Source organism: Peromyscus eremicus, chromosome 20 (assembly GCF_949786415.1).
Source record: "Peromyscus eremicus chromosome 20, PerEre_H2_v1, whole genome shotgun sequence".
NCBI lineage: Eukaryota > Metazoa > Chordata > Mammalia > Rodentia > Cricetidae > Peromyscus > Peromyscus eremicus.
This window is the reverse complement of record NC_081436.1, coordinates 28,933,974-28,946,042: the sequence shown is the minus strand read 5'-3', so window position 1 is coordinate 28,946,042 and position 12,069 is coordinate 28,933,974. Positions and strand designations below refer to the sequence as shown.

At 49.7% G+C, this 12,069-nt stretch overlaps 1 protein-coding gene across 3 annotated transcripts in view; it reads right to left on the bottom strand.

Annotated features, from left to right (window-relative positions):
- Positions 1-12,069, bottom strand: part of Slc45a4 (solute carrier family 45 member 4) — a 75,161-nt gene that overhangs the window by 26,072 nt on the left and 37,020 nt on the right. For all 3 annotated transcript variants that reach the window (XM_059248131.1, XM_059248133.1, XM_059248132.1), the window contains exon 2: positions 5,706-6,335. In XM_059248131.1, the coding sequence (XP_059104114.1) occupies positions 5,706-5,949 (244 nt within the window). In that variant the 5' untranslated portion in view covers positions 5,950-6,335. The remainder of the gene's footprint in view (positions 1-5,705; positions 6,336-12,069) is intronic.

The window sequence follows — 12,069 nt, the reverse complement described above, 5'->3', positions numbered from 1 at the left end:
GTGGAATGTGCCTCTCAGTTCTCACCAAAGGCTTGCCATGTTTGAGCACTTCAACATGAAAGTGACAGCCGGAGGCACAAGGGCAGCCAGCTCTGGAGGCAGTGTGCTGGGGTCCTTAGAAGGGCTGGGCTCAGGCCACAGCCAGGAAAATGACCACCCTGCTGATGACGCTGTGCCAGGCTGCTGTGACTGGCACATTGGCATCTTGCTCATACTCACGGCCTCCATGGCTATGCCTTACACAGCCCCGTGTTGGGGAGTGAAGGGCACAGAGGCTGTTTTCATCTTCCAGTGTCTCTGTGTAGATGACTATTAAAGGGCAGGCTTTTCCCACAGAGAAGAGGTGGGCTCCAGCTTCCGCCAACTGAACCCTAGAAACACACCCGTTCCCCAGGAGCTTCCATGGAGTGTACTCACAAAGTGGTGAGCAGCCCTACTCCTGCATGTGGGAGACATGACAGTAAACCAGCTTTTCCCCATACATAAACTGCAGACTTCGGTGTCTGTTCTTGGGTGCTACTCTTCTGAACCTTCACCAAAGCAGAGCAGGTAGACTCTCACGCTAGCCCAGCCATCATTCATGAGTCAAGTCCATAGACCACAACAAAAGGCACCCTTCTCTCTGTTATCTGATTTTCCTTTTCCCCTGAGTATACTTCCTGAGCCAAGAGGGAAACAATAAACAGTAGCAGGAGACTGGACTCCTTCTCAGGGAAGAATGTAACATGGGAACACAGCACAGGAGGACACCCAACAAGGCTAGGCTGGCTCTCTAGAAGTTTCCCATAGACTTCTGAGCAGTGTGCTTCCAACTCTGCCTTTCAAAAGCAGCTGTATGCTCACATCTGTTCCTGAGTTTGAGATACCAGAGTCATGTGACCTATGAATGGCAGGGTACACTACCAGCCGTAGTAGGCAGGCAGGGCAGGTGTGTGTGTGCTCTGTAGATCTTTCAGGCCCTGCCTCTGCTCAATCTCTTGGGGCTGGCAGCCTGGTAGTCAGCTGGCTTCCCATCACACAGAGGGAGGAGGCTAGGAATGATGGCACATACTTGTAATCCCTGCACTTGAAGGCAGAAGCAGAAGACTACCACAAGTCCAGGACAGACGTAAGTCTTGGCTCCTGGTCCCAATCTGAGAACCAGAGACAGAATTTCCCTGTTTGGTTTACTGACAGTGGGGACAGCACTACAGGAGGTGGTAGCATTCCCTGTTAGGTTTACTGACAGTGGGGGAAGGCATTATAGGAGGTGGTAGCATTCCCTGTTAGGTTTACTGACCGTGGGGGACAGCGCTAAAGGAGTTGGTAGCATTCCCCGTTAGGTTTACTGACAGTGGGGGACGGCGCTACAGGAGGTGGTAGCACTCAGGGAGCTCAGGCTGGGTAGGAAAAGCTCACCTTCTGCTCCAGGACAAGAAAAGGGCAGAGGTGCAACATGTCTGGTGGCCAGGCCTATAATGCCTGTTAGAAGCAGAAAGATCACCAACTCAAGACCTGCCTGGGGTATAGAGGGTGTTCAAGGGCAGCCTGGGAGACTCAGACCTGTCTTAAAACAAGCAGGCAAGCAAAACAAAAACAAACAAATGACTAGCCAGGTTTGGTGGCACACATTTTTAATCCCAGCACCTGGGAGGCAGAGGCAGGCAGATCTCTGTGAATTCAAAACCAGTCTGGTCTATATACCAAGTTCCAGGACAGCCAAAGGTACATAGAGAGACCCTGTCTCAAAAAACAAAAGTAAAAAGTGAAAATTGAGCCAAGGCCGTGACCGTGACTCAGTGGCACAGCACATGCCAAGCACGCAGCAGGCCCTGGGCTCAATCCCTAACTCCACATACAAATAAACTGTACTAAAAAGTGGGTGTGGTGTTATGTAGCTGTAGTCCCAGCACTTGGGAAGCCTAATGGGGAAGATGGAGAGTTGTCTACTGTACAGAAAGAAAGCCTGTCTTGAAATAAAAGGTTCTACGGTCAGCTGGGTAGCGGCGGCGGTGCACGCCTTTAATCCCAGCACTTGGGTGGCAGAGGCAGGCCGATCTCTGAGTTTGAGGCTAGCCTGGTCTACAAAGTAAGTTCCAGGATAGCCAGGGCTATTACACTGAGAAACCCTGTCTTGACTCTCTCCCACCTCCCAAGAAAAGATTCTAGTATCAACAGTAAGAAGAATGAAGCCCCTGAACATTCCTGCATGGTGGGGAACTGAGGACACGGGCTGGGATCTCCTGAGGAGAAGCCTCTTGGCCTGTCATGTATCAAGCTGTGCAGCATGGTGACGCTGACCCTGAGAACAAGAGCCTGGAGTCCACTGAGCTCAGTTAACAGCCCTTGTCCTTACTCATTCTATGGGGAGGAGACTTCCAGGTGCTCTGCCCCAGGGTTTCACTTTCCTGACAGCTGTGCAAAGCAAAGGTGCCCAAGGCTCTGTGGGAGCCCAGGTGAAGGAGCAGCAGCACTTGGGTCTCACAATGTGCCAGACTCATATAAGCATGTCAGACATGTAAACTCAGTGACTGTTTTCAAAAGAGGTGTTGGTACAGAAGTAAACCCACAAACACTGGATGAGGGAGAGCCAAGGCTTCCCCAAGGAGTCAGCTTTGGCTGTGGGACACGGTGCCTTCCCACAGCACCACCTTACAGGCACAGAAACCACATATGCCACTTGAGCAAACGATGGAGATACCAGAGAACCCAGAAGGGGCCAAGCTGCTATCATAAAGGAAACCACTGATTTATCACAGGGCAGCTGGCTGGCCACACCACTTTCTGTTCAACCCAAGCTTCTGGAGTCTCCCCTATTCCTACCCTTCCCTGGGGGCCAGCATGGGGGAAACCCCAATGTGGTCAGGCTCAGAATGACCAAACATTACCATTATCAAGGGCAGAGGACATTGCGGGCAACACCTCAGAGGACACTGGCCTCTCCATGCTAGACAGGGCTTGAGGGTCCCTCCATCGGTCCTAGTCCTGTGTCAACAGTACAAGGAGTTGTACCGTGGTTAAAAGGCACAGGAACGCAGGCTGCAAAACTTGTTGGGACATCAGCGCGACTAGGGAGGCAGCCTGCCACATGGCTGGTGACAGCCAGAAGTTGGGAAGAAGCAAGCAGAACCGACTTCCTCTCCATGGGACATTCAACAGCCTTTCTGCACCCCACACGGGGGCTCATTGATCAGCTTTACCGCAACATTTTAACATGAAGACAACTTACTGAGAGGAGTGCACTCACAGGGCAACACAGGGCACTGCCTTTGGGAACCGCCAAAAGTCAGCCTTGCACATGCCCGCTTGATTGGCTACTCCTGGACTGAGCCACTGACTTTAAAGGGCACAACTGAGCTAGCGCTCGGCTCCCTAGCTTCTGCTTGCCACCTTCCAGCCAGGAAGTTTTCTATGGGAAACTGAACATTCGAAAAAAGAAAGGACAGACTTCCTACCACTAATTGCACAGTTTTTATGAAGGGATATTTGTCAATAAAAACATCTTTCCTTTGAAATCACTTTGAGGGCCAGTGAGATGGCTCAGAAGGTAAAGGCAATTGCTGCCAAGCCTGAAGACCTGAGTTCATGTTCATTCCCAGGCCCCACATGGTGGGAGAGCATGATTCCTGAAATTTGTTCTCTGAGCAAATGTAAACTCACAAGCCTCAATCAATCAATCAATCAATGTAATTGAAAAAAATTAAAGCAGTTTGATATCCTCTCTTAGAAAGATGAATATATGCGGGTAATGGGGAAAACACCATGTTCTAAATCATAAAGGGTTTAGAAATAGCATCACCATAAAGCTTCAAACAGAACCCCCAGAGCCCACACATCAGCTACCAACTACCATGCGACAAGGCACACGTGGAGAATGGCTTACAGCGTTTGCCAATTCTCTGGGTCAGGGACCTGATGCTCAGCTCAGGAGTACGGCTCCAGGTCTCTCAATCCAGGTCTTGACCAGGCTGTGGTCATTGCAAAGCTCAGCTGGGGAAAATTCTGTCACTACGCACTGATAAGATTTGGTTTCTCACAAACACCTAACTCATAACCTTGGGTCTTGCCTGGCTCTTGGTTGGAGCCTTCCCTGTCACGCGAATCTCTCCAAGAAGCCACAGAGATCTGTAGTAAAATGGAGTCATTGAGGGACTGGTGGTGGTTCAGGCCTATAATCCCAGCTACTTGGGAGGTGTGTACAGTAAAATGATTAATTAAAATGTTAATACACAACAAACCTCATACAATAAATACTCAAAACCAAAAAACGAAAAGTGTTGAAGGTAGTCTACGGCCATACCACCCTGAACGTGCCCGATCTCGTCTGATCTCGGAAGCTAAGCAGGGTCGGGCCTGGTTAGTACTTGGATGGGAGAAAAGTGTTGAAGGTAACGTGGAAGCAGTACAACACATGAAGTGTGAGGATTCCAGGCAGCTGTGGGTCCTGGGTCTCAGCAGCTTGGGGATGTGGATCACATCTCTGTTGCTACAATGTAAGCAGCAGGCCAACATGGAAGTCCATGCTGGCTCCAGATCTGCTTGCTACCAGACCTGGGTGGAAGCCAGTTCTCAGAAGGCTTCGAGAGAACAAAACATACACCAAGAAAGCCTGATGCCTCTTTCCCAAGTTCTCACGGGGCTAAGCTGTGTTTGGTAAGCATGGCCTATGTGCCCCAGTGCCTTCACGTGACAGGTCCCCAAGGATGACAAGCAGCACAATGACAGACCAAGAGAACAACCACGTGTGGTCAAGCTACCCTGCTAACCACCCTGCTAACCCTCCAGGAGAGTCCCCAGTCCATCTGTCATCTGTGATATAAGCCGTCTGGCCAACTCCTGTGCCTTCTGAGAACTGGAAGAGAATGGAGGAGATTAAGGTCTGATTCCCAAAGAAAAGCACGCCAGGATCCAGAGTGGAACTCAGAATGAGACCTATCCCAGGGGCCTTATTAACGGGGGCCGCAGAGCAGGCGTACATGAGGTTGTGAGCACCGCCAGTATCAGGAAGCCTGCTCCACACAGACCTGTGTGCTCTGAGGCCCAAGCCACATCCCACTGTGATGGAAGAAGTGGTGATGATGTCACAGGGGATGACAAATCCACGTTGAGCCGACTGATCCCAGCATAGCAGGTTTAGCTCTTACCATGCAAGGATGTGGTTATGTTGTGGCAAGAAATACTGCTAAAAACAACCAAAGCAGACAGGTTTTTAAAATACTAATCTTGATTACATGAAAATCTAGAACAAAACTGATGCCTCTAGATTGTTTGGCCTTTTGTCTAGTTCTCTTATGAAGCTTCAGAGCTCAAGAATTAAGTTTTTAAAACTGCCCGAGTCTACAGAGATAACTAAAGATTATGACAAAATTTGGGGGGAAACCCATTCTAGCGGCACCCTGGAGGGGTTGCAGTCACCTCTGGGGTGGGATTGCACTCACCCCCATTCCATAGGCAAGAAACTCGGGTGTGACACCAGGATCCCTGATTTGCCGTGGTGGTAAAACCAGTGTCTTCCACAGCTGGTATGCCCAACATAGCCAAGCCCAGTTATTTTCAAGTGCCCTGCTACAAGGACATGCAATGCAATGTCCAGAGCAGAGGAACCACCCCTGAACCTGGTTCACAGAGGTCAAGGATCCATGGCAGGGGTCCCCAGGACCTTCAGTTCCACCACCTGTGGCTGGAGCTGCACACTCGGCGGCAGCCAGGCCTGCTGCTGTACTTACCTATCTGTAACAGTATGGGTGTGACCAGTGCTGTCTCCATGGCGTAACAGAATTCCCTGCCAAACATCACTGCCCCATGCATGACCCACAGGCGCGTGGGGATTCTGTCTATGGACCCCTCACTGATGGTCTCCTCTTGGGTCTCAGCCTCTGTGTCTCTGCGTTTCTGAGGGTCTGGCAGGGGCACAGGCAGCTCTTGTACTTGCATAGATTCCGAGTCGGCATTCTGCGGAGCCATTTTCATTACCACCAAAATATATATATGTATTTATTCTACCTATATAAATAATACTATCATCTCTCTCCAATGATAAATTAAGACGTCTTCTCGTTCTGCTGCAAGTGTATTCCTCGGCAAGTAACTCTTGTATTCCACTCTGTACCAACAGGCGTCTCAACTTCTCACACGAGCCGTGCAGCAACACAGAAGGGTTTTTGGTCAGACTGTAAACATATGGCTTGCTGGCTCACTGTGAGTTAGAGTTAAAAATCCATAAGGGCCACTCAGTTAATACCAGTTTCATCATCATGACTGTGAAGGCGCTGCAGTCACTTCTGTTGCTACAGAGAGGTAGGGAGCTGACACACACAGGCGGTCTTCTGTGACTCCCCATCGAGCGGCTAGAGGATCTGCAAGAGAGCAGAGACAAGCTGAAGTCAGAGGTGGCCTCTGCCCACACCTGCCGCCACTGACAACACTCAACACGAGCTCACGAGGATTATTCTGGGGCAGCTGAAGAAAGTGGACTCAGGAGAGAAGTGGACAGGGAAAAAGTGCTCGCTCTTCAGCCAACACTAACACCATCGCCTGTTTCAGGTTTTCCTGTTGCTGGAGTCACCGGTGGCATCCTTCCTGGCTCTCTGGCATCAGGAAAAGAGGGCAGAAAGGAAAGGGCAGCTGGGAGGGGCAGCTGACAGAACCACAGAGGGATTCATGAGACACTCCCTGCAAATGTGCAATGAAAGGCAGAAGAGGCAGACTAGACAGCCGGGGACACCAGGCCCACTACCTAACAGGCAAACTCAAATCCATCCTGAGGCTGGGTCCTCAGCAGCAGCTTGGGAATTAGTCCTCCACCTGTCCAGGTTGGAAAACTCAGTGATAATCAAATGAACGTTAAAAGGCCTTTCCATGCATGCCAAACCCTGTAACTTCAAGCAGTTCTCAGACACCCTGCCTACGTGTGGCATTACCAAGGGCCTTGTAACACAAGAGCTTCGTCTTGAAGTCTGCTCCACTCCAGTCTGTGACCGGCTTGTGACTTATCTCTACTTAGACACCCACCACAGTAATATATTGATTCTTAGAGATAACTAGACATGTCCCTTTACAAAGGATCCCGACATCAGTGCGGTGGCACATAGGTGTGAGCCCAGCAGCAGGGAGGCAGAGGTAGGAAGATCTTGAGTTCTAGGCCAGTCTGGACGACACAGCAAGAGCCTGACTCAAACAAATATGTACATGTACACATGCATGCACATGCCAGCTGCCCCCACAAGAGGAAAGGTGGGGGTGCACAATACCCTGACCTCTTTGGAAGGTAGACCTCCAGACACTAGGTTCCATCTGAAGGGTTACAAAAAAGGGTCCCTGCATCATATAGGGCAGCATCCTCATTGGATCTGAAGTTGGGTCTGTAGGCAGATAGCTTACCAAACATTTCTCAATGGTTGCTTTGGATAAAATATTTCTAGTACTCTGTGAGTTCAAGGCCAGCCTGGTCTACAGAGTGAGATCCAGGACAGGCACCAAAACTACACGGAGAAACCCTGTCTCGAAAAACAAACAAACAAACAATATATATACATATACATTTTTTTCTAGTAATATCTACTTAGTAAAGATGAGTCCTAAGCCAGGCATAGTGGCACACACCTTTAATCCTAGGACTCAAGAGGCAGAGGTAGGTGAGTTTAAGGCCAGCCTGATCTACATAGTGAGTTCTGGGACAGCCAGTGCTACACAGTGAGATAAACAAACAAACAGATGAGTCCTAACTAGCCCTTCCTCCCCTTCTAGGGTAGGTAGAAAACTTGGGGTGAGCACCGCCTAGTCCCTCCCTCCTCAGTCCTCTCAGGCAGGGCCAGGACAGCTTGAATGGGAAGGTTTTCCAAGTGCACCGGCTTTCGGCTCTTCCCACCCCCCCCCCACTCACCTTGCTCTTTGGCTATAACTATAACCCACCCCCTCAAGCCCACCCTCCCCTCCCCCCATCAGAGATTCGGCAGTCTCAGCTGTACACCGGCTTCTCTGTCCCCAATTCTACTGCAACTCCACACTGCAGCCCTCATCTGAAATCTCACATTCACCTACCTACTCTGCCATATAAACCTCAGTCAAGGGAATGGAGAGAAGATGGGAGAGACATCTTAAGTGGTTAAGAGTCCTTCCTACTCTTCCAAAGGACCCAAGTTCAGTTCCCAGCACCCATGTTAGGCATCTTACAACTACATGGAACTCCAGGGGATTCAACACCTCTTATCTCTGAGACACTGGCCATCATGTGCACACCACCCTTTACAGGCACTCAATATACATAATGAAAAAGAAAACAACAACAAAAAACTCGTTACCTACTTATACTCCTCTTTCTTATCAGGAGCCACTTCTAACACATGGTATGAGCAGTGGGGAAACTGATCCTACCTTCAGCTCCGCTACTCTTGACTTCGACCTTCGCCCTGGGACTGCTGAGAGTAACCACCATGATCTTTATGTCAAACTGCCAGTCTTTTGTCAAAACGGCCTACGGTTTAACCTGTTGGCCTGTTCCTGACATTGACATTCTGGGGACATGTACCAATGCAGTTTGTGGAGCTGAAACAGATCAGCTGGGTGTTGGATGGGACAACAGTGATTATTTTGCAAGTGGTCCTAAAAAACGTAATTACAAACACCAAAACCTTCAGCTCTGCTCGGTGGCCTTTGGCTCACTTCTGCTCTATCCTCAGAGACTTGTGTGCCTGAGATGCAGGGCTAAGACTTGGCTCCAGAGTCACTGCAGCAACAGCAGAGATGAGGCAGTAACCCTCTGACACCAGGCGTGGTGGTGCATGCCTGTACTATCAGCTCTTGCAGGGTGAAGGCAGGAAAAAAGGAGTTCAAGGTTGTCCTTGGTTACATAGCAAGCTTGGGCTACATAAGACCTTGCCTCAAAAACCAAAATGGAAAAGTAAAATGAGACAAAACAAACAAACAAACAAACAAACAAACAAAAAAACCCAAAACCCTCCAATACATGGTGTGCAAATCAGTCTAAGCAGTCCATGCTAGTCACAATGTTAACAGGGTAGCTACTGGCCAGGGACACTCTCAGCACCCTGTTACATTCTACAGCATCCAGCCATCAGCCCCGAGGCTGAGTAAGGCTGACCTAAGGGTTTCTATAAGGTGTCCAAAGCCTGGGCCAGCAAGATGGCTCAAAGAGTACAGACTGACATCCTTGGGATCCATAAGGTGTTAGTAGAAAAATAACTTTTCAAGCTGTCCTCTGATTTCTACTCACACCATGACACATGGTGAATACATATGCATTCATACAAAATAATTTTTTTTTTAAATTTAAGTGTCTGAGCCCTTGATGATCACATCTGAATCAATTCCAGCCCGTGTGGCCAGCTTTCTTTTAAAGCCACATATAGCTTCTGTTGTATATTCTATTTAGTTCTCTCTCTCTCTCTCTCTCTCTCTCTCTCTCTCTCTCTCTCTCTCTCTCTCTCTCAAACAACCCCTTAAATGCAAAACCAGCTGACCAGCCCAGCAGAACCAGGCCTCCAGGCTGGATCACTACCAAGTTGCTGGGTGCTGACCTATGCCCTGGAGACAGGTCAACCATTCTCAGGAATCTCTCAATTGAGTAGGTTCCTTTGTTGCCCCACTCAAACAGCTTCTGGGTTTTCAGCTCCCACTCGATCTGAACACACCACCACTGTCAATGCGTTATCCCAGGTTGCACAAACACAGCTGGGAACCTTATGCCATCAAGTCACATGCTGGCCCTGAAGATGTGGTGTCCTCAGCTAAAGCTAGGCCTCCACAGCAACATTACACTTCTCAGGCGGTGGGGTTTCGCAGCAGCTTAAGGGGAAGAGAAGTCCAAGTAAGAAGTCCAGCAAACCATGGTGTAGTACAGTGTGCAGCTTCTGGTCACAGCTGGCACCAGGCCTGGCTACAAATACCTTCCCTTTAACCTGGGCAGAGCAATGTATGGTGGCACAAGTACCAAGCGAGTGCCAAAAGAAACAGACATCAGACTGGGGGGTGCAGTGGAACTCTGGGATGTTTGGGGTCTCCCTACTCAAAGACTCAGAACTGGTGCAAGGTCAGGACTCAGTTAGCATAGTGCTCAGGTGTGCACACAGGTGCCAGGCAGCCTCAGCACCCATAGTCTCAGAGGAAGAAGCCTGGAGAGCCTGGCACCTAGCTGTACCTGGGCTGCTGCTGTCATCTTTGAGGGGATGCAGTCCAGTCCAGCTCTGGGAAGAGGGATGCCTACTGTAGCGGCTTGTGCTCCCTGTAGCTCACACCATCCAGTCCTGCTATGCTTCCTGCCTCTCTGCACCAGCTGAAGACACACCAACCTTTCCAGACTCTTCCCCATTTAGGACAGCGAGCTCTGGTCCTGCCAACACCATTTCAGCTCTGGGCTGAATGACATACCATGGCAGCAGTTGATCAGCCCCTCATGATACACCAACATCCTCACCTCCCTAACATGGGTCCTGCTGTTGCTCACACCAGAACTAGCCACACATCAGGAGTCCAGTGTGATTCAATGAAAGATGAGGTACCACCTGAAAGCAGGGACAGGGAGGGCACCCACTGCCTCTCCTGGCCACACCCACATTCCAGAGTTCTGGAGCAGCCACACCTGGTGAGCCATGAGCAGTAACCAGTCCCCTCATCCTAGATCTGACCTCTCTGGAATCCTTGGGGATAGTGTGTGTGCTAGGTTGGGTACCTGCTGCTCAAGTGGTCTAGGTGAACAGAGAGTACATTTCACACAGGCAAATGCCATGAGCATCTTCCAGGCAGCTTTAAGGAGCAGTGCAAGGCCTGCTGAACATGCCCCAGTCTGTAAACTCCCAGACACTGCCAACCCATGGCACTCACACCACTGCAAGGCAACTAACCCTCCAAGAGCCAGGGCAGCTTTCCCAACTGGGATTTTTAATAAAGTCATGGTAACAGCTAGAATAAAACAGACTCAAGTTGTCGTTTCTTGACCAACACACAGGGATCTGACCACCACTGTGGAAAACAATCTGCTCCCCATCAGGGTACCACCTGGCACAGCCAGTAGGCCCAGCCTCTTCTTCAAAACTCTAGGAAGTGATGGTTAGATGAAGGGCCCCACAGAGTAAAGCAGTTTTGAAATCACACTCAGGAGAAAGGGACCCCAGCTGATTGAGGGATACATATAGGTACATAAGGAGCTATAGGGTGCAGTTAAGGAAGGAAGGAAGAACAAAGAATACCACGTCCCAGCCAGGCATCCCTGCTCTGCAAAGGGGGAAGTAGTAAGGATGGTGTCCGAGCAGCGCAGGAGCATCTCTGCTCCAGAACCACTGTCAAAGGCCAGGGGCCAGGCCTCCAATGGCAGCAGCCTTTCTGAGAGTCAGTTCCTACTCTGTGTTTCCCAGCATTCTCCAAATTATTCCTCCATCCTCATTTCCAAGAACTTTATGAGCATATGGACTTTAAAAGCCACGTGATAGGATCTGGGGGAAAAGTCCTTTTGGAGTCTGGACTGGATTCAACTTGTCTTTTGGAGAGCTGCCGTGCTCCATAGACTTATTTTTGGTTTTCTTTCAAGCCCACTCTGCACCTTTGAGGAAAGCCCTTGGGGGCTCTTGCATAGCTCTGCACACTTCTCAGGCTCATCCCTAACTCCACCTGCTTTGCCTCTGTTGCCAGGATTCGTTCTTCCTTGGTCAGTGGCCATTTGAAGGCTAATAAAGTTGCTTGCTCACTCAGACTCATGTCCCTTCCATCTCACTGAGGCTACTGACTTTTGTATTTTAACTTGTTGTTTAATGCTTTTGTCTGCGAACAGACAAAAAGAAGAGAATAGCCAAGTTAACAATCTGCTCATCATTCCCAGACTTGAACGACAGCACTTCTGAATCTCAGAGGCACCTGATTGGCTCACTCATCCATTTCCCCAGAGACAAGGCATCCCTGGATATCACCTAGTCCTCTCCATCTGTACTTAACCAAGCATAGCTCTTGTTTGGGAATTCAGGTCTTTGCTGTGCCTTTCCTAGGCACAAAGACCCTACAGGGTGGAAAGCCCTTCTTTGTGGGCTCCCCACACCCCATCTCTGGTACTCTCTATCAGAGCCCAAAAAGAAATGGAAGGAA